General features: G+C 40.4%; 1 protein-coding gene across 1 annotated transcript; it reads right to left on the reverse strand.

The window, feature by feature from the left end:
* Window positions 1-893: 893 nt before the first annotated feature.
* On the reverse strand, window positions 894-16,836 carry LOC131706691 (salivary glue protein Sgs-3-like). Its single transcript, XM_059008275.1, has 5 exons — window positions 16,767-16,836; window positions 6,666-7,001; window positions 3,326-3,682; window positions 3,114-3,157; window positions 894-2,362 (listed from the first exon to the last, which is right to left on the reverse strand). Exons 1-5 carry the CDS (start codon window positions 16,831-16,833, stop codon window positions 2,243-2,245), a joined length of 924 nt encoding a protein of 307 aa, XP_058864258.1. The 5' UTR covers window positions 16,834-16,836; the 3' UTR covers window positions 894-2,242.
* Between the last annotated feature and the right edge of the window lie 6,318 nt (window positions 16,837-23,154).

Below are 23,154 nucleotides of genomic sequence, written 5' to 3' on the forward strand. Positions count from 1 at the left end.
GAAAAAGGGAGAACATTTCGGGGGACCGTTCTACTTGTGCGATGTCGTGCTCATTAAAACATTTAAGATACCAAGATATTTAGTAAGTAAAGGGTCTGAGTGAGGAAAAGTGGGCAATACGACCACCAGCCCCAGCGTGCTGCAAATCATTTGCTGCCATCATTTGTGCTGGTCCTGTATATCTCCGGGGTTCTATCCTGGATAAATAAACACATCTGAAATGCGATCTCAGGTACTGGGAAGGGACCAGTGCTCCCACTCCCTGCTTCACTGGCAGGGATATGCTTGCTCATTACTGTCCTACAACTTTTGCTATTCTATACTATATAAAGGTCATTACTCAGACATGTGAGCAAATGGACCGTGAGGTAATGTGTGGTGCCAATTTGAAGCTGCTAAAGGACCTGACAGCTTCCTAACCCCCACCCCCTCTTTTAATCATGAAGAGGAAGATCACAGACAGAACATACACAGAAATGACAGCAGAACCTCAGAGTTACAAACACCTTGGGAATGGAGGCTGTCCGGAAGTCTGAAATGTCTGTAACTCTGAAAATGAGTTTTCAATGGTTTTAATAAATGTGTGCACCTGCTATCTACAGCCTCAATCTGGTGAATAATACAAGGATACAGCACAGTAATGCAATACTCATATTGTTATAGTTCTAAAGTCTTTAAAACAGTACTATAAATGGGAAAGGCTACATATAAGTTACCATTGAAATCGTAACTGAGCAAAAACAGACTTAAACGTTCAGCAAAACCTGGGTTAACGTAGTGCTTGTTTTTAAACAAAAGACATTCTCACAGCTTGCTCAGCCATTCAGCCTCCTTTGGCTTGAACCCCCCCCCCCAGCCCGTACTTTTTCTTTGAAGAAAAACAGCAACGTAACCCCAGTTCAAAGCAGCGATGGCTATGTTTATTAATATTCCACATGGTCTGATGGGATAAGCATTAAAGGTACATCACAGCTGCCACAAGGATGAGAGAAGACAGCTAGCAAACCTTAGCAAGCACAAGTGTTTGTTCAAAGTGAAATAAATGAACACAGGCCTATACAATCTAATCAAAAGAGTTTGAATGTGGAAGTATTGCTTTACTCTCCAATCCAGCAGAGCAGTCAAGTTTTACACCCAGCAGCCTGTCTCGGAGCAGGTGCAAAAGGAAGCGAGGCTCGGGACCTGAATTCAACTGCTTACCTAACCCCCCCCTACTCCCTCCCTGCTACACGTGCATGCATTCAAGGGCTTGCAGTAATGAAGCAAGAGGCCCTGTGGCCTCTTTCATGACGCATCTCTGCTGGTGAGCGATCTCCTGCTGTAAAGGCTCTCATTAACAATGTGGATGAACACTGCAATGAGGAGGACTGGCTTCTCTTTGAGGCTGGGATCACACCACCTGCAGGAGCTCAGTTTGGGACTGGTGTGTGTGTATCCAAAGTAAGGCATGCAAACTAGTACAGCAGTGTGCACCTGGATTACAACACCCCATTGCTTCTGCTGTGTTCATTTGTTGTGCATAGGAAATCAAACCACTGGAAATTGTCAAAACCAACAGTGATTGTCTTATTTAATTGATGCCTTTAATAGGTCACACATGCAATTTATTAAATAGTAAGAGAAAAAGAACACAAAGCCACAAATGATAAAATGCGTGACACTTTTTAGAAGTTGTTTAAGATGCCTAATTGAAGCACAAAGCGGTCTAACATTTTCACACATGAGTCTTTATTGTTTCTATATCACTGATTGAAAATTGAAATTCTCACCCCCAGGTTTTCATGCAGGTAGGTATATAAAGGATATCAATTACAAATCTTGAGGTTTTCTAATACATTTGCACACTACTGTATGGTACCAGTATGATAACATTTTTAAAAAGGAAAAAGCATGCTTGTTATAGAACATGTGCTTCTTTCAAAACTACACGTGCAACCTGCATAGCGAATGAACAGGTAAGATTTAAAACCCTTTTAACATGGAATTTTATACTTTCCAAAAATAGGAGGAAATGCTTTTCTAATATGGCCACAGCATTCTATTAGCAGTGGCAGTGAAATGGTTAAGATTGAATTAAGAATGTCAGGTAGTTGCTTGTTAGTGGCTAGCTGTGTTTATTGTTCTCATCAGAGTTGGTATGATTCATTGAAGCGCTGCAGTAAATCAATGTTAGTCAAGTCCTTGGTTCATCTTGTTATTGAAGCTGTCTTGTATCCCTGGTGGCTGGATGAGACGTGTCCTATCAGTGGATCCGGACAGTGGCGTACTCTGTATTGTCCACAGCACTGACCCCTGACCGGACTGGGGCTCCTCCCAGCTGTCTCGTGTGATCGATTACAGCGTAGGAAACCAAGTCTGAGCTCTGGAAGGAGGACAAATTGATAAGACACCAAATTAATAAGATTAATTAAGAGAGCACATTAATAAGACAGCATCATACAGCCTGTTCAATACAGTTTGAAACGAGAGATGCGCACTACTATTGACCAGCCACAAGGGAGACTGCTGTCCATGGCCATCTATTGCTTTGCATTTTGACAGTTGAACAGCTTCACTTTTTTTTGTTTGTTAACTAACATTGTGAAATGGCCATGTTCAATTAAAAGGATTTGTTTTTATTTCAAACAGTAATTCCAAACCAATACAAAACCTTCCTTTCATCAAATACCACTTTAAAGCAATATGTTGGTTTGTATATCCCATTATTTTCTCATATTTGTATTACATTCAAAGACACAACCTGCACAAACAGGTTTCCTCAGTACAGTTTCAATGCATACATCAGAAACAGAAAACATTATCTCTGTACCAGAAAACTGTTCAGAAATATTGTAACCCTCCTCTCAAGCTTCCCATCTTTAGGACTGTATTCCACCAAGTTAACAGAGTGCCCCCTGGTACAATCACAGCTTCCTGTGCTTTCCACATGCATTTCCAGAGCCATGTTATTCCTGTCATTTACTATGCTTGCTTGAATTTTACTGTCCCTCATGTTCTCATGTTTTTTTGTGCTATTTACATGGCAAACATCTCAAAGCCATTGCATTCTATAGCAAGTCCTACTCCCTACAGTAAACAGGAAGACTGTCCATGAAAGCGTGTCCTGTACCTACCGCATTCTGATCTCCAGCATTCTGGTTATTCCCATTAGCATTCGCTGAAAATGGAAAGGAAAACAAAACAAGAGTTAATAATCTTTACAAGCAGGGGGAGGTGTTGTCTCAATAGAGTCCAGTTAGACCGGAGCTGACAGAGATCCAGGGCAGGGTTTAAACAGCTCCCATTGTAGGTTGTAGTAAATCAAATGAAAAGGTTAATCTGTTACCTGCTCTCTTTTTGTACTTTAAAATGACAAAGACTGCAGCAGCTATGATGCCGATGACAGCAGAGACGGCTACTGCAGAGAGGATAGCGGGAGTTGCTGATGGTCTAGTTGTCGTGGTTGCTGATGGTCTAGTTGTCGTGGTTGCTGATGGTCTAGTTGTCGTGGTTGCTGATGGTCTAGTTGTCGGGGTTGTTGATGGTCTAGTTGTCGGGGTTGCTGATGGTCTAGTTGTCAGGGTTGTTGATGGTCTAGTTGTCGGGGTTGCTGATGGTCTAGTTGTCGGGGTTGTTGATGGTCTAGTTGTCGGGGTTGTGGTCGTTGTTGTTCTTGAAGTAGTTGAATCTCTCTTTGGAGGTTCTGTAAGCACAATTGAATTTGCATACAAATTATACCTTAATATCTGACACAGCACCCAGTACCTTCTACACAATTGATCACCACCAAAGACAAAGGGCCCATTTCACATCCCAGTGGTAAAACTGGAGTGAAGACTGGAGGTGTGTTATTATCACTCCTCGAACTTTACTCCTTGCTCACGCTGTAATCCACAGACGTCCTAATGGTGTTTTTTCCGTGTCGTTTGATCAGCTCTCATGAATAATTACTTAGCGTTAATACCACCCTTTATACCATGATAGTGGGACTCTTACCTCTTACAGACAGGACACTAAAACAATGAGAAGCGCCTTGACAACTACACCACATTATTACTGTGTCAGCTGGCTGTAGGCACATCAGGATAATGTAGCACGTATTCAAATGCCTTTGCTTTAACTAAAAATGGCTCAACAAGGGAGCACATTTTAACATTCATGTTCCAATAGAAGTTTATTACATGAGTGATTTGTAAAAAAATGTTTTCTTTCAAGTTGTATTTCTGTTACTTTCAAGCAACAGTCGTGTTAAATGTATGACTGGTGGCTAACCATAGTCAATGATTTTTTCCTTACATGATGAGGCACAGAGAAACAACCCCTGATTTAGATGAAGTGATTACAATTTCACATGATAATACTTTTTTAGAGGTATTATCTGTATATTAAAACAGGGAGTGGGTGAAACCGGACCAGGACAAACCTGGCCGGACAGGGCACTAAAACAATGAGAAGCGTCTTGAAAACTACACCCCATTATTACTGCGTCACTAATTCAAGCACACACACTGAGCTGTGTGGGTTACATCATTTGCTGAAGGGTATCAGCACTGATATTAAGACAGAAATGGTACCAACGCCAACAAAAACATTCTGTGAATCGAACCCAAAGTCAGTTATCTACAGGTAATGGCCGCTGCAAAGGATACTAATGCTGTTCTAGACATTGTGTGTATTTAAATGTGTTTTAAGCTGTTTGAAATGTATGTCGCTGTTCAAAAGCGAGTTTCAAGATTCTAAAGCCCTATTCTTTAGAGCAGGATCCCAAGAGTTTTGTTAAAGGAGGGCCGCTTAACAGGTAATTAAACACCATTATGTGGAAAATATAACTGCCTTTTCTTTTTGGGTTTCTGAAATATGATTATATATATATATATATTTGATTTAATTTCATCATGTTTGTATTTATACTTTAGGGTTGGTTTCATAGACCCAGATTAGCAATAATCTCGGTTTACCTTTCCTAATTAACATTGGTTGTCCAGGACCAGTACTAATCCGCGTCTGTGAAACCAGCCATGCATGTTATTATTAATTTCTTAGCAGATGTGTATGTTTATGGGTACATCCTAAAAATATTACTGTGGCTTAATGTGAAAACAAATGCTTACAAACTTCGCCGATATCAGGCTTCACACTTCCTAAAACAAGTCGTGGTTTTCATTAACGTGATAAAGTCAATCCCTAAAAAATAACCTGGTAATGTGAACTGCTCAATGTTAAAAGCGCTTAATGTGCAAAACCAAGTTATTCAGTATGTTTACCGCGATCAATCGGGATTCCTTGTTTTTAAAAAATACATAGAGATGTTTTCAAATTAAAGATAAAATACCGTTTTTTTATTACAAACCAGCGCCAAAATGAATAAATACAGAACACTGTATATCACAATCAACACGACTCGCACTGTTTTTATCCGCGCAGTTTAATTACAAAATATTTAATTTATGGTAGTATTATGAAGTGTTACGCTTGATCTGTGCAAAGTTTGTAAGCTTTTGTATTTCAGCACATTTAGTCGCGTTAATCGCGTTTCACATTATTAAGCAGGTTATTTTAGGGCTTAACGTGATTATTATAGTGTGGATTGTAGGAACCTCAGTTCCCGCAGGCAGGCGCCTCACACACAGGCGGAGGGCGGGAGCGAAGCCGGGACCTCCCTCTCTAAAGCACAGCAGCCGGCTCTTTTGCACAGCGGTATCGGCGCTATGCTTTAGTGCGAGAGATCCCGGGTTCAAGCCTGTGTGTGGATTGCCTCACCCTGTGTGATGCGGGAACCGAGGTTCGTTACAGTATGTTAATGAAACCCACGACTGATTAGTATGATTAGATTTCAAGGGACTTCCCTAGTTTCTGCTTGAGTGGAATTTAAGCAGCTGACTTTTTTCGGAGATCATTCGGGACAGCAGTCACCGAATCCACTCCCCCCCCCCCGGCTGCACGTGGGTCTTGTTTTCATGTTCGTAAAGCTACCATAGCAGCTTGTACCGATATTGAGCACAACATTAACTTGTAATGGCCCGGGTCTTTTCATTCCAAGAAAATATAGAAAACTCTTAGAAGTATTTGACGACGGCCTCAGACAGTGGAATCACGGACCGCATTTGGGAACCCCTGCTTTAGACGTTTAGCTTTTAAAAGTCCCATTAGCTTAATTTACATCTGGGATAATGACTGAACTCGCTATGCTTAGAAACTGATTGACTGAAAAGATCTGTGAGCTTTACAATATGGGATAATGAAGGGACTTTGAACACACAGCTTCAATGGTAAACACAAGGGTTTGGTGTTGGCAGCCCTTCTCGGGTTCTGTATTCTAGTTTGCTTTTGTTATGAATGTGTGGATGTTATTTGAAATTATACCAAAAGAAATCAAAAATCTAAACCCAAGCAGTCAGTAAGTTGTCAGTAAGGGCTGCAGCTGCAGTCTGCCTAGCAGAGGTCCAAATGCCAGTGGAGCAGAAGAACATTTTGTTCAGCAAGAAAAAAACAAAGCGAGAGAGCTGCAACTTAACTGAGCAGCAGGAAAATGACCCTTAAACAAACCCCATTGTCTGTGTGTGCTGAAAACAAGGCAGGGTGTTCATGTAGTCACACACTGGACCTTGAGTGGTTTCAGCAGTTCAACACATATTCTTAATTTTAACACAAGTACTCACCAACCAGAACATGTTTATTATAGTTACCTTGAACTGTCAGTTTAATATTCCTGTAAGTGACACATTTCCCATTGATCTGCACTGTACACGTGTAATCCCGAGTGTCCTCCAGTCTGAGCTCAGAGATTAGCAGAGAGGCGTTTCCAGAGGAGACTTCATCAGACAGTTTCACTCGGCCGCTCCACTGCGCAGGGATGGGTGCTGAGGTCTCTGAGTCAATTAATAGAACTGAACTCTGATCTGGATATGCATGCCATGTGACTGCTACATCCTGCCCACGGGTGGGGGTGTAAGAACAGGGCAGCACTGCTCTCCCCCCAGCTGAGCCAGAGACAGCAACATGGTCTTGTGCAGAGCAATCTGCTATAAGAGAGAGAAGAGACAATAAACTCAATGGAATAAGCACCTACATTCTTCTGTTGAGAATATTTCGGTTGTTTCCTCATATTTTTGACGTTGCAGATCTTTCAAAGACAACGCTATCGATGAAAAGTTTCTGCTGCTTCCTGGTCCCCAATTATTTTGTGTTTGTTTGTTTATTTAACCAGGAGATTTACCCATTGAGACCGAGGCCTCATTTACAAGGGGGTCCTGGAAAACAATAAAGTACAAATGCAATAGAAGCAACACAATAAAAACATGTGGTTCAGACTCAGTCAGCAGCATTGTGACAGGGCAGCGGTAGCGGCTGGTGGCCCAAAAATCGGGGAGGCATAAAATATTGGCAGCGGGTCCGACTTTTTCACTCCTGTTTTCACATTTGAAACGATGCTGTTCAATACAAATGCTGCCATTTACATAAACACTTGTGTTTGTTTACTATACGATACAGCAACAAAGCAAAGCGCTAATAAGTGAACATGCAATCGTGAAACCAGACAATAATACCAACACCGTGTGACGGGGTGATCCACGTCACTTTATTTAATGTTAGTTAGTTTGTTTTATTTTAACACGTTTATTTTAGCACGTTACTTTGTTGTAGATTTGTGTAAAACCCGCCCAGTTACAGAAATTGGATAATAATGTAGAGCGCATTGTAGACTGACTACGCCACTGGGGAACTGCACCCCAGAAATGTATTATATCCATCTACTGATTTGGGCCAGAGGAGAAGGTGTGACCAAGCACAGCACACCACGAGATAGAATGCCATGATGTAAAAAAAGAATCACATTTATTTAAAACACAAAGTTCGTTTCAGTTCTCATTATATTGCACTCGTTCCAATAAAGTTTCTCTTAAAACTGGGACACGTGTATAATCACGAATTCCCAGAATCCCAGTGGAAACCGAATTCTTTAAAATAATTAAAACAAGATTTTCAGAAACTAGTGCTGTCGGTCAGTTACAGTCAAATCCTTCAATTCGTAACATTGTTTCAATTTAGTTCAGTCATTCTTTCTCAGGCATTACACTGTTACATAGTTTTAATATAGCAGCAACTCATTTAGATCAAGAATACATTGTCTCATTTCACTCTGGTATTCAGACGCACGCACGCACACATACACGCACACAGCACAGACAGGAGGTTCCCAAATTAAACACAAACATAAACTAAGCGAGACAGACAGCGCTCAACAGAAAGGGGACAACAAAAAGGTAGGCTTGCGCTTGGAGTCAGGGATGGCAGCGGAGCTTTCTTTCAAAACCGACTTCCTCAGAAAAAGGGCTGTCTGCTTCAGACATCTCACCGCTATGGATACCCAAAATGCACAACATCTCGCAAACGCATGCAATAAATTGAGCACCAGATCTGATTGAGATCAGTCGATTAAACGGGACATTATCAAGCAAAAATCATCCCATAGGAATGGCCAGTAGGTACCTACCAGCCTCCCAACAGGTAGAGTGGGTCCGGATCAAGCGCTTTCATGGACATCGGATGTAGTGCCGCTAGAGGGCGCTAAAAAGCGCTGTTAAAATAATAGTAAGAATTACTTGAATAGTAACACAGTTAGGTTCAGGGGTTGAGATTAGCTGGCTGCACAATTTCGCTTTACCGCTCTGCAGTGGAAAGAAAACCGCGTCACAATCAAAATAATGTAAAGGATTATACAGTACACGAATGTTATTATTATTATTATTATTATTATTATTATTATTATTATTATTATTATTATTATTATTATTATTATTATTATTGTATTATTATTGTATTTAATGTATATGCTTTTTGTATTTTTATATCCCTTTGTATTGTAGCGTGCACGTGGGAAGGCAGCAGTAGGGCTGGTAGGTGACGTAATCACACACACAGACATAAGCCCGATATACACTCCTTGGAAGAGAGCCGTCTCTTTTGTACAGCGGTATCAGCGCTATGCTTTAGTGTGAGAGGTCCAGGGTTAGCGCCCACTGTATGTGGATTGTCTCGCCCGGTGTGAGGAACCAAGATCGCTACAGTATCAATACAATCCAATACAAATTTGTTTAAAAAGTGTTTCATTTTATGATGGAAACAACTTTAGTGATTCACTGAAGGGTTGTGTGTTGCACACGTGCCATTAACAAAATGCCCTGGAAACTTAAGATGAAGAAAATCATTTTAATGAAGGGCTGTAAGCAGCAAAAAAAAAAACAACAACAATTTAAACATAAGACAGTGAAAAGGTTACCGTTCCAAGCTGAAAAATGTTGTCTTTGTGAACAAACGTTATCTTTTGCCAGTCAAATCGTAGAGTGCCTGAATAAAGTTTTATAGATACACGAACAATTTTTTTTTTATCTTCTGTTGCATCTTGTTTAGCAGCCACAACTATCTCAGATGTAATAGATTTGGTTACATTGTTTAACGTCAGGAGTTTAAGCATGATTTAACTGCACCGCAGATTCCCCAGTTGGATGATGAGCTGATAATATCTCTTATTATATCTCTGTCAATGAAGCAGGCACGGTGACGTCACCATAATGATAAACAGTAATGCAGCGTGAGGTTTGTACTAAAGCAGGGTCAGCTGCTGCAGGGAAAATAATGTTTATTTATCAAACTGACCATTTTAAGAAATGTGAAAGCAGAACGCACAGAAATACTTGGGACTGTAATTAGGAAGTGTACTGCTGAGAAAAAATGAAGGGTATTTAAATTGAAATGTACTGCAGATTACTCGATGGCAGAAGAACAAACGCCATTCACTAAATTTAGCTCTCAGATTGTACTTATGAAATATCTCAAATATATGACAACGCGCCTTCTGTGGTGTATTTAATATCTATATCACACTGGTTTTCAGCGAAAGCTGGTCAAGCTTGGATGTAAACTTAAAAAATGAACGCATTTCAACAACTGCGCAGTGGCAAAGCGGGCTAAGGTCGTGTGCTCTTCAAGAACGTCATGTTGTAATCTCAAACCACTATATATATATATATATATATATATATATATATATATATATATATATATATATATATATATATATATATATATATATATATATATTTGCGATATGTGCTGTTTTAAAACATAAAACACCCTGGTATGTTTTAACGTTGACCAACATGTGGAATCACATGATTGGTAGATGTCCAGTTACTTAGCTTTTCTGTTTGAATAGTCGCTACACATCCTTAAAAAGCAGACGGAAGAAGAAGAAGAAGAAGAAGAAGAAGAAGAATTATTTCACCTTAGTTTAACATTTGAGGTAAGAAAGTTTCAGACTTTTGGTACTGGTACAGATGGTAATTCTAAGTGATTTAGTTTTGCCGCTGCAACATGGTAAAAACAGCTAAACTCTTTGAGCTGTATAGAGACTCTCGGTAGTTTCAAACAAGTTTTTTCTAACTTATACAAGGAACTACCTTTCCTCTCAATATATAACAAAAAACATTGTCAATGTAAAAAAACAAGTTAGAAAAACGCAACAGCCGTTTGAAGGGGTGATATCAAACACAAAAGCCCAAGTTAGGAGAAGCAATTAGGCCAATCTTGTCAAGCATCAAGCAAATAGGCACAATTGAAAGGTGCTGGGGTCCAAGATTCACACAATTCTCCCTTCTAACTTGGCGCCTTTTTTTGAACAGCTTGAAGCTTCCCTATTGCCCCACTGATGAGTAATATAAGAGAAATGAGAAAAGATTTGAAAGTAAAATAATGGTAGAAGGGACTTTTGGACAGTATTGAAAGTGTAAACATTGTATTCTTTTAGTTGCATGAGTGGTAGGTATTGATATATTGATATTTACGTAGGTACAAAACTACAATATTATAAATGGTTAAAAAGGTACATATGCATGTCCGTGCTAAAGGCTAGTATACTAAAACATTTTAATCCTGGAAAAAAACATTATTCTCCTTGATATAGTGGTGTTATGAACTTAGGCTAAGGCATTTGTAAAGCATTAGATCTCTTCATAAAAGGCCATATACATTTCGTTTGCATTTCTTGACCATGGTTTGACTTCAATAAGTGCATCATTTGCATGCACCCATTTTCCAGTAGCACCCACAGCAAGAACAGACACATAGTGTCCTGAAGTAACACCCTGTCCTTGGTGTATGATAATGGAAGATAATTGGTAATTCCTGTTGTCTACAGTAATTGTGCTCTTCAGTAAACTTAGCATTGTGTCACTTTGTAACGGTCCTGTCTGGTTTGGTTTCCCAAAGAATAAGTTGGACTGCAATCTGTCTCCCTGCTGATTGAATAAGTTTCACGATTGGAGAAGTTTTGCATTGCCTACATTTGCTACCAGGAATCATTGCCCATTTGTCATTTCTATAAATTAGTTCTTCCAAACACATGGAATCTGTACCAGCAGGTACATGTAGAGGATAAACATGCAACACCTCTCGGTTTGATGAGCAGTAGTTACATGTAGTACATAGAATGTCATGACTTATTGTGACTGAAACCATGCAAGATACTTCAGGACAAATTTCGGACAATTTGGTGAGAAACTGCAACATGTTGCTGCTCACCTCTATTGAAAGGTTCTCCTAAGAAGTGACAAATATCCACAGTAGTCAAAGATGCAGTGGATGGCAAGTGATCCTATTTGTGAACAAAGCTCTTGATAGCCTCTTGTTGACGGTGTTTTAATGAATCCTTCAGAGGTTGCAAGTGAAGAAGGCACTGCAATGTTGCATTTGCATAGCATGAGGTGAAATTGGGGTTGCTCAAGCCTCTGAATGGATGTGTAAGTGCAATGTTCTCTTAGAAGACTGAGGCTTTTGCTGCTCCTGAACATTACTGATGGCTCGGTGAATTATTATTATTATTATTTATTTCTTAGCAGACGCCCTTATCCAGGGCGACTTACAATTGTTACAAGATATCACATTATTTCACAGATAGCACATTATTTTTTACATACAATTACCCATTTAAACAGTTGGGTTTTTACTGGAGCAATCTAGGTAAAGTACCTTGCTCAAGGGTACAACAGCAGTGTCCCTCACCGGGGATTGAACCCACGACCCTCTGGTGAGGAGTCCAGAGCCCTAACCACTACTCCACACCGCTGCCACTGCTGAATGAAATGCGCATGATCTTTTACCTTGTGTCCCTTGTGTCTCCTTCAAGCTTTTCAACTTCGGACAATAAATCCCTCTGAGTCGATGGTACTCTTCAACTGCAGTTTGACATGCGTAAATGCAGGTGGGGTCAAAGTTGATAAGGTGGATACCGCTTAAGGAAGTAACTGTGGAAAGTGCAACGAAACTTTGTCCATAGGAGAAAATTGAGTTACCACGACCCATCATAAGTGTTTTTAGAGTCATACCCTGGCATTTGTGAATGGTGATTGCATGACCACCAATGACTGGGAACTGCTCTCGAACAATGTAGACTCGATCCATGATTTCAAACTTTGAGCATAAACGTTGAAAGGTATGGTAAATTTGATGGTTATGGTTTTGAGCATACTTGTGTTTTCCAGATAGTAGGAAACAGCTTGAAGCTTCCCTATTGCCCCATTGATGAGAGCAGGGATAATGTCAATGTTCTTGCGAATTTGCTTAATACAAATGCAAATGTGATACCTTTACTACCAAACTAAATACAAATGCAAATATGTGACAAATGCTAAATGGACTTCAAATACTTTCCCATACAGCAAATGTTACTTTATTAACATGAATTTGGCAGAGGCCTTTATCCAAGGTGACATACAAGGAAAGCAGTTTATATAATAACAACATAAACACAGTAATCACGTAGTTCATAATAATGAACAGGTATGTACCAATATAGGAAGCAAGTTACATAAAACAGTGTTTCCCAGTCTTGGTCCTGAGGACCCAGTGTTTGCTGATTTGTGTTCCAACTGAGCTTTAAATTACAAATTGAACCCTCAATTGAATGAATAAAATGTCTAATCAGAGCATTTGAATTATTTGTAGAAATGGCTGGCTGCACAGGCCTCAATTAACACTAATCTAGGACTACCTAATGTTAACTCAGGTAAGGTAGTCCAAGATTAGTGCTGATCAGGTTTGTGAAAGCAGCCAAAGAGTTGGATATTTCAAGTTATTTCTAACATTGCATTAAGTCACTAATTGTTAGTTCAATTGGGGGATCAATTTAATAATTGAGAACTCAGTTGGAACACAAATAGCAGACACAGTGGCCCCACAGGACCGACCAGGTTTGTGAAAAAGACATAAATGATGATATATATGTATATATTTATATATGTGTGCATTGCACAATTATTCTTTTTACTTGTTTTGTTTGTTGTGTTTAATAAACATGAAGTTCTCAAAAGTGTCCTTTAGTTTGCATCTTTCAGGTTGATCAATTTTACCAGCAATCCTGAAAAGTCTCTCTACTTTATTATGAGCATTAATATTGAAAAGTGATTAAAATTGAAATAATTTTTAAGCTTTCCCAAGATTTTAAATTCAAATGCAAATTCTTATATTTCAGAATATACAAATACCAAGTCAAATGCAAATAGTTCAGCAGATTGCATTTAAATTATTATTTATTTTTTAGCAGACACCCTTATCCAGGGCAACTTACAATTGTCACAATTATATCACATTATGTTTACATACAATTACCAATTTATCCAGTTGTTTATACTGAATCTAGGTCAAATACCTTGCTCAAGGGTACAACCCACAACCCTCCGGTCAAGAGTCGAGAGCCCTAACCACTACTTCACACTGCTGACCCCAAAGTAATGTGTCGATTTAGACCAAAGTAATGGTTTTGGAGATATTTATTTGTCTACGGTGAAGAAGTAGCCTTGAATTTAACGGGTTAAATCACGTTGGGACGCTGATTTCTCTGCAGGTACTTGGCGAGGGGCACCCCCTCTGCAAGCTACATCTGTATTTATCCTGGCCCAACGTGGTTTACTGGAGCAGAACAGCGGGCAAACATGCCATATATGCCGATCGCTCATCTTCTTATTCGCTTTATGTATCATGTTGAATAAGTAGCCTTGCATTTAACGGGTTAAACCACTTTGGGCCGGGCTAACTACAGGCGTAGCTTACAGAGGGGTTGCCCCTTGTCAGGTACCAGCAGAGAAATCGATGGCCCAACGTGATTTAACCAATTAAATTCAAAGCTACTTCTTCAATGTAAACAAATACATTTATGCACTTAAAAGCTTGCGAATAAGAAGCTGGCGAATAAGCCAACTTCAGCCTCGTGTTTTACAGTGTAAATGTATGAAAAGAAGACAGACGTAGCCATAATACAGTCAAATTTAATGTCACTTCTGTTAATGTCACACTCTGCTTATTCTCATCAAATTGAAATGTCCCGGCCGGAATATAATGCATGCTGTGACTTTGATGTTTTGTTTTTTAAATGTATTAATGATCAATGCATTGCTGAGTTTGTTGCGCTCACGTATCAGGTGGTGTCTGGAATGATCCAAATACAATTAAAACAGGGATGGAGGTGTGAAATAAATATATTTATGACTTCTCTTATGCAGTTATTTCAATGGCAATTAATACCCTTTGCGGTCCATTTATTCAGCGCGTCAGGTCCACTTTATATTCACATGCGCAGTTTATTTTAGATGCGCTGTTTAAAAGTATTTATTTCACAGTAAAACAGGTTTAAAAGGCACTGCATATCAACAGGACACTCAGTACTGCATCTCCAGCCCCGCCCCACCCCTTGTTCGCTGTATTTTTCACATACCTCTTCATAGTCGCGCATACCGATAAATCATCTCCTGATCACTTGTTTTATCACCAAACTCCTCAATAATGCGATCCAAGTCATTATTGTATTACTATAACATCTAAACAAACTCTGCAAATGTCCGTGATATTCTTTGAACGCTGGATGCTGAAGCAGCTATCTAGTTTGTTTATGTCCGTGTTATCTCTGTGGTGGAGAATAGTAGTGAGTAGCTGGCGAGCCTGTGTGACCCGGGAATCTTTTTTAAGGCGAGCAAAGCGAGGTGGGAATTATTTAAGACGAGCGCAACGAGCTGGCATCAATACATTAAAGTAAATCAGCTCATTTTTGCTGTTTAATTTACTATTTGTTAATTAAACAAGTAAAACTTCAAAAGAAAAGTTTGAAGTACCTGGTATTGCCAGGCACTCCCATCCAAGTACCAACCAAACACGCATATTATTATTATTAGATTTTTTTTAGCAGACACACTTATCCAGGCCAACTTACAATTCTGACATACAATTACCCATTTATAGTCGGGTTTTTTATTGGACCAATCTAGGTAAAGCAGCAATGTATCCCCCACGTGATTGAACTCACAACTGCCCATTTAAAAAACAAAGTGCTTTAACCGCTACTCCACAGATGCTGCAAGCAACGGATCACTAGTGTCTCGTTGTATAAGGCCACAGAAAATTCACGGAAATCGTGTATTTGACTGCCTACCGTGAAATTTCAATATTGTTGATTTCTGGCTGAGGTATGAAATCAGATTCCGAAACATGGCAAAAATTTCACTCTGTTTTTTGTCAATTCCACCAAAAACTGTGTGGATGCAGAACGAGCAGTTTCTGAATATGGACAGGTTTTTACACCACAAAGACAAACCATGAGTTTTGAAACTGCAACAAGAAGCACAACTATTATTGTTTTTATTATTATATAGTACTGTATTTATTACAGTACAGTAGCAGTGTCCCCCACCTGGAATTGAACCCACAACCCACTGGTCAAGAGTCCAAAGCCCTAACCACTACTCCACACTTCTGCCCATGCTTGCCCTCAACAAATAACTAGTTTTCTGGTTTTGTGTTACACGCTGTCAGATCAGGACTTCACTAACACAGCATGGGAGCTGCTGTTTCCCATTACAACTGTACACAATTAAAGGTGCGATCACCAATTCCATACACAACACCTGCAAAATATATAAACATGCTGAGTTCATTGCAGTCATCAGCTGCATAGATGAACCATCCAGCAGAATGAGGCAACAAACAAGTGAGTACAGACTCAACACACCTGGCTGTAAGATTGCACAGTTACTGGTACACCTAGTGTTGGAAACACTGATACTTGAGATGAAAAGGTTGAAAACCACTGGTCTAAATGGACCCTGCATAATAACTGAAGGCTCTGGACAAAACATCTTAGAAATGTCTTCATGGAGAAAGAACAACATGAATAAACAGTTTTTGTCTTTTGGTGCCAGTATCACATTGCTCTCATATTTCAAACCTGAAGTATCTATTTCTGAAACGTCTGCTCCAAAATGATTTGTACCCATAAGGAACATGACATGACGAAGAATACAATCTGCATAGTGTTATAAAAATCTCTGCTTTCTGCATTAGAAGTGTTAGTTTGCAAGCTGTAAATTATAGTAGAAGTTAAAACTTACAAGAGACTAAGTCAAGTAGACAGGAGTTTTGGCTGGTGCCTTAATTACTGTACCTGACTCATTTGTTCTTTCAATGCTAAAATGTCATTAAATGCTGCCTTTTGCAATTACAAATCCATTTCACCTAAGAGAAGAGTTTGTTGCAGTTTGAATTATTGTGGAGTCTTCCCTGACATTTACATAATTCTTACAAACAACATGTTAGTGTAAAATGCTGCTCCCTGTACAGTTTGTAATATAACAGTGTTTGTGTTTGTCCAAAGCTGTTAGTGCTCTGTAGGGAAATCCCTAAACAGCAATGTGCCCCGTACTTTAGTAGAGGTTGTGAAGCACTGCTCTGAGAGAATCACTTACCTGCTGTGAGGTGAGCGCTGTTTAAGATCAGTAGCAGTGCCAGAGCTTGCTCATTGCTCAGAGCCATTCTCCTCTCTCTCTCTGTTTCAGCACAAAGTCTAGCACTTGGGTTAAACTCTATTTGTGTTTGATGCTCTCAGCTCTGTGACCGCACGAAATGCATATTTCCTGTACTGTTAGTTTTATCAGAATGATCTATATGTGTATTTTACACGCCTGCATGGCGTACTGACCACCTCCAGTTCCCAGTATTGATGAAAATACTAAAAATCTACATTTAATCTAAGTCTTTTAATTTGCTTTGGTTTAATTCTGGACTGGATTTAGAAAGTATATTTTCCAAGAAGGATTTGACAGTTTTAATCTGTTACAGTTTGGAAAGTCTTTCATGATCTCATGAATTCACTATTTTTTGTTCTGTTAAGGTACTTTTTGACTATCTGGGTTGTTTTCACAAATCTTGCTAGTTAGTTAAAGACTTTCTTCTTTATTTGAGAATTACTGGATGTCTTTCAGAGAACACAAATATAGAAATGTCAAAAATACAAAGCTGAAAGGACTGTTTTAAAATAAATAGGCTTCCGTTTAGATGTACTGTAGTTGGTTTTGTTGGTAAAGTACTATATGTTCAACAGAAGTATTTTAATTCAGAACGATATGATTCTGAAAATATCACTTGCCAAAAGAGAGGACTGTGGACACGTGGACTGTAATCCAGTACATACTTTTAAATCCGGTACGTATTGTACCAGTATTTAAAAAGATTTTTAAAAAAAAACAGTTTCCAGAATTAACAGTATCCAAAGTCAGTATCCAAAGTTGCAGCATATAGTGCTTGATAAGGCCCTAATGTTACAGTTCATTTGCAAATGAAAATGCACAAAAGCAACTAAAGATCACAGATTTAAAAATATACACCATGGTATCTAATGCACAATAAAGACAGATTTGCGCATGTTAAAAAAAAAAAAAAAGCAGCGGACTGTGACGGATAATCAAATAAATTGTAACATTGAAGAGAGATGAGCTTTGTATCAGAAAACCGGTGATGGAGTCAGAAATCGCCTGTAACGGGTAAGTGCACTCATTTGTTTCATATATAAAAAAAAAAATATGGGAATTGATTTGTTTCTTAATACAAGGACGGTAAAACGCGATTGACATGTATCTGAGTGTCGTATATCCCAGTGCTGACCGTGTCAAGTTTGTTTTAAATACTAATAATTAACACACACAATAAATTGGTGTGTTGGTAATTCATGAAGCTTTTCTTGTGTGCTGTTAAGCATTAAGAGGTGAAGGGGGTGTGATTAACATGAGAGATTATATTAGCTGTCTCTGCTCTATCTCCATACAAGGTGTGAAATAAGTTCTTTTTCTCAAGCTTCACACATTCTGCAGTACGCCTCAGCCACAGTGTGGTCAGCTTAAGCCTCACGTCATCTGCTTTAAACGTTTAGGATACACGTCATGTGATAATATTAGAATCAACCATCAGTTCCGTGTGAAAGTATATTTAAACTTGAATTTATCAACTTTGTGAAAGTGAGTTTGCAGTGAATTGCTGTGGAATAAACCCAGCATGATCCCTCTCCGTCTAGCTGCCCATATGAAAGCTCAGCAAAGTTCAAGAACAGTTTTGTGTGGTAAATGAGAGGCAAAGAGGGATTAAAAAGCATGGTGAAGCACCGTAAACTGCGGCAGTACTGTGCAAATTCATCACGGTTGAACATTTTCAGTTTCTAATCATCGGCCCTTTAAAAGCTTTCCGTTGCTGTTTCTGACACAGGGAGTGTATCCAGAAGTGTCTGTTTTGTTCAGAGCAGCACAGGGCACAGAGCAATCTGATAGTGAACACTGTTACAAAGGGAGAGCATATGGGAGGAAAAAAAGATTAAGCAGAATTGTATCGCCCAAAAAATAATGTATAAAATATAACAATAACAAATAAAATGTAACACCAATTGCAAGTTTGCTATTTTCCATCTGGATTTTCACCACTGCTGTACATGACCTGTGTGATCCCACATTCTACTGAGATAGATAGATAGCTGCTAATTATGCCTCAGGATCGGAACCTGTGCTTGTATTTATTTCTGCATACAACCCATGAGTGTCTTATATCAGGTAAACAGTCTCTGTTTGCCAATGAAAGAGTTCTGTCCATCATCGATGGTGCTGTGCAGTGTGTGTGTGCTGTGCAGGTGTGTGTGTGTGTGTGTGTGTGTGTGTGTGTGTGTGTGTGCAGTGTATGTGCTGTGCAGTGTGTGTGTGCAGTGTATGTGCTGTGCAGTGTGTGTGTATGTGCAGTGTATGTGTGCTGTGCAGGTGTGTGTGTGTGTGTGTGTGTGCAGTGTATGTGCTATGCAGTGTGTGTGTGTGCAGTGTATGTGCTGTGCAGTGTGTGTGTATGTGCAGTGTGTGTGTGCTGTGCAGGTGTGTGTGTGTGTGTGTGTGTGTGCAGTGTATGTGCTGTGCAGTGTGTGTGTGCTGTGCAGGTGTGTGTGTGTGTGTGTGTGTGCAGTGTATGTGCTGTGCAGTGTGTGTGTGCAGTGTATGTGCTGTGCAGTGTGTGTGTGCAGTGTATGTGCTGTGCAGTGTGTGTGTATGTGCAGTGTATGTGTGCTGTGCAGGTGTGTGTGTGTGTGTGTGTGTGCAGTGTATGTGCTGTGCAGTGTGTGTGTGTGCAGTGTATGTGCTGTGCAGTGTGTGTGTATGTGCAGTGTGTGTGTGCTGTGCAGGTGTGTGTGTGTGTGTGTGTGTGTGTGTGTGTGCAGTGTATGTGCTGTGCAGTGTGTGTGTGCTGTGCAGGTGTGTGTGTGTGTGTGTGTGTGCAGTGTATGTGCTGTGCAGTGTGTGTGTGTGCAGTGTATGTGCTGTGCAGTGTGTGTGTATGTGCAGTGTATGTGTGCTGTGCAGGTGTGTGTGTGTGTGCAGTGTATGTGCTGTGCAGTGTGTGTGTGTGCAGTGTATGTGCTGTGCAGTGTGTGTGTATGTGCAGTGTGTGTGTGCTGTGCAGGTGTGTGTGTGTATGTGTGTGTGTGTGCAGTGTATGTGCTGTGCAGTGTGTGTGTGCTGTGCAGGTGTGTGTGTGTGTGTGTGTGTGTGTGCAGTGTATGTGCTGTGCAGTGTGTGTGTGTGTGCAGTGTATGTGCTGTGCAGTGTGTGTGTATGTGCAGTGTGTGTGTGCTGTGCAGGTGTGTGTGTGTGCAGTGTATGTGCTGTGCAGTGTGTGTGTGCTGTGCAGGTGTGTGTGTGTGTGTGTGTGTGCAGTGTATGTGCTGTGCAGTGTGTGTGTGTGCAGTGTATGTGCTGTGCAGTGTGTGTGTATGTGCAGTGTATGTGTGCTGTGCAGGTGTGTGTGTGTGTGTGCAGTGTATGTGCTGTGCAGTGTGTGTGTGTGCAGTGTATGTGCTGTGCAGTGTGTGTGTATGTGCAGTGTGTGTGTGTGCAGTGTATGTGCTGTGCAGTGTGTGTGTATGTGCAGTGTGTGTGTGCTGTGCAGGTGTGTGTGTGTGTGTGTGTGTGTGTGTGCAGTGTATGTGCTGTGCAGTGTGTGTGTGCTGTGCAGGTGTGTGTGTGTGTGTGTGTGTGTGCAGTGTATGTGCTGTGCAGTGTGTGTGTGTGCAGTGTATGTGCTGTGCAGTGTGTGTGTATGTGCAGTGTGTGTGCTGTGCAGGTGTGTGTGTGTGTGTGTGTGCAGTGTATGTGCTGGGCAGTGTGTGTGTGTGTGCAGTGTATGTGCTGTGCAGTGTGTGTGTATGTGCAGTGTATGTGTGCTGTGCAGGTGTGTGTGTGTGTGTGTGTGTGTGTGTGTGTGTGTGTGCAGTGTATGTGCTGTGCAGTGTGTGTGTGTGTGCAGTGTATGTGCTGTGCAGTGTGTGTGTGCTGCACCGCCCTTACGTATTGTGAGCCCTGGCGGTGAGATGAGGTTCAGAGCTCTGTAAGCACATCATGCAACATATTCACACCACGCATGTGTTGCTCTTTTGCATAGTGGTTGAGACGCTTGCTTGTGGTGCCAGGCGCTGTCATGTTGTTTAACGTTGCAAATCAGGTTCAATAATGAAAGGAAATATTGATTTTGATTTAAGTTGTTTAACATTAACGCCCTTCTGAGCAGCCATGTTCTTACTGTCAGCGCTGCACTCTAGGGACCGTCTATCAATTACAACACTGTTAGTACTAGGAACTGTCTATCAATTACAACACTGTTAGTACTAGGAACTGTATCAATTACAACACTGTTAGTACTAGGGACTGTCCATCAATTACAGCACTGTTAGTACTAGGGACTGTCCATCAATTACAACATTGTTAGTACTAGGGACTGTCCATCAATTACAACACTGTTAGTGATTTGTGTTGAACTAACTACTTGACAAGTCTCAGCAGGGCGTGGTTTATTTGATTACAGTAATTTGCAAAGCCATTATCTGCTGCTCATAGCTCTCGACCTCCAGGGCACTATATAAGCACTCACGCTAACCTAGTGCTCCAGCACACAGCACAGCTAACCCTAACCCTAACCTAGTGCTCCAGCACTCAGCACAGCTAACCCTAACCCTAACCTAGTGCTCCAGCACACAGCACAGCTAAGCCTAACCCTAACCTAGTGCTCCAGCACACAGCACAGCTAACCCTAACCCTAACCTAGTGCTCCAGCACACAGCACAGCTAACCCTAACCCTAACCTAGTGCTCCAGCACTCAGCACAGCTAACCCTAACCCTAACCTAGTGCTCCAGCACACAGCACAGCTAAGCCTAACCCTAACCTAGTGCTCCAGCACACAGCACAGCTAACCCTAACCCTAACCTAGTGCTCCAGCACACAGCACAGCTAACCCTAACCCTAACCTAGTGCTCCAGCACACAGCACAGCTAACCCTAACCCTAACCTAGTGCTCCAGCACACAGCACAGCTAACCCTAACCCTAACCTAGTGCTCCAGCACTCAGCACAGCTAACCCTAACCCTAACCTAGTGCTCCAGCACACAGCACAGCTAAGCCTAACCCTAACCTAGTGCTCCAGCACTCAGCACAGCTAACCCTAACCCTAACCTAGTGCTCCAGCACACAGCACAGCTAAGCCTAACCCTAACCTAGTGCTCCAGCACACAGCACAGCTAACCCTAACCCTAACCTAGTGCTCCAGCACACAGCACAGCTAACCCTAACCCTAACCTAGTGCTCCAGCACACAGCACAGCTAACCCTAACCCTAACCTAGTGCTCCAGCACACAGCACAGCTAACCCTAACCCTAACCTAGTGCTCCAGCACTCAGCACAGCTAACCCTAACCCTAACCTAGTGCTCCAGCACTCAGCACAGCTAAGCCTAACCCTAACCTAGTGCTCCAGCACACAGCACGCAAACGCAACATAACTGAATCTGAATCAGTTGATGAACCGTGCACTGTAGCTTACTGAGATCCTCCATGCAAAGGAGTCCACATGTTTTACTACACGGAATAACTAGTTCAGCGTCACCTGCAACATTTCCCCCTCTTGGTACCTCAAATGAATCAGATTCAAACCAAGACTGAGTCCTCATAAAGGCCACGAATAGAGGAAAGCTGAGGTGCAGTATAACAGTATTGTTTACATGGGTTATAAAAGTCCTCATTAGTTTACTTACATTTTTTAAACATTAACACGTTTCCAAAATCTTACTACTTTATGAAATGGATATTTATCATTCCCCACATACATAAACACAAATATATTTCTTTCTATACCATAAGGTCTGCTGGAAAGGTATTTAAAGATCATCCTATATAAATGAATCCCCATTAATCACTATGACATAAGGAACATGTTCAGCAAATTTCAATGCTCATGCTATGGGTCCTTGTTTATTTATTTATTTTATTATTTTATAATTTTATTCTATAATTTTATTTGTATTTTTATTACTATTATTATTATTATTATCTGGAAAAACCGCTTGCTTCTCGATCAATGACCTGTCTCACCTTTCGGTTATTCATTCGCAAGGTCTCTATTGAAATATGAGTGCAAGTTTTTATTTTGTCTTATTACAAGCAGATAATTAATATATCTCCCAGACTTGAATAAACTTCAAAGTGTCTTAAAATGTTAAAAATGTTCTCAAAATGATGTTACAAAAACCCATAGGTCTTAACAAAATATATATAATTACCAAAACCAAGACAGGCTCAACTATCCTTGAAGTTATTTTCTATTTCAAACTTATAACATTTCATTTCTTATAGCAGCATACTCCATTGGCTGCTTCCACTGTACCTAAGGAGTTAATCTGGCTTCCAGCTGGCTTGCTTATCAGTGTTGCTATGGTTTCCAAGCAAGTTTCACTCCCTCTTTTCAATCCTGTTTATAAACTTACAAAAGTAGTTAGTACAATAC

Source organism: Acipenser ruthenus, chromosome 36, assembly GCF_902713425.1.
Source record: "Acipenser ruthenus chromosome 36, fAciRut3.2 maternal haplotype, whole genome shotgun sequence".
Classification (NCBI taxonomy): Eukaryota; Metazoa; Chordata; class Actinopteri; order Acipenseriformes; family Acipenseridae; genus Acipenser; species Acipenser ruthenus.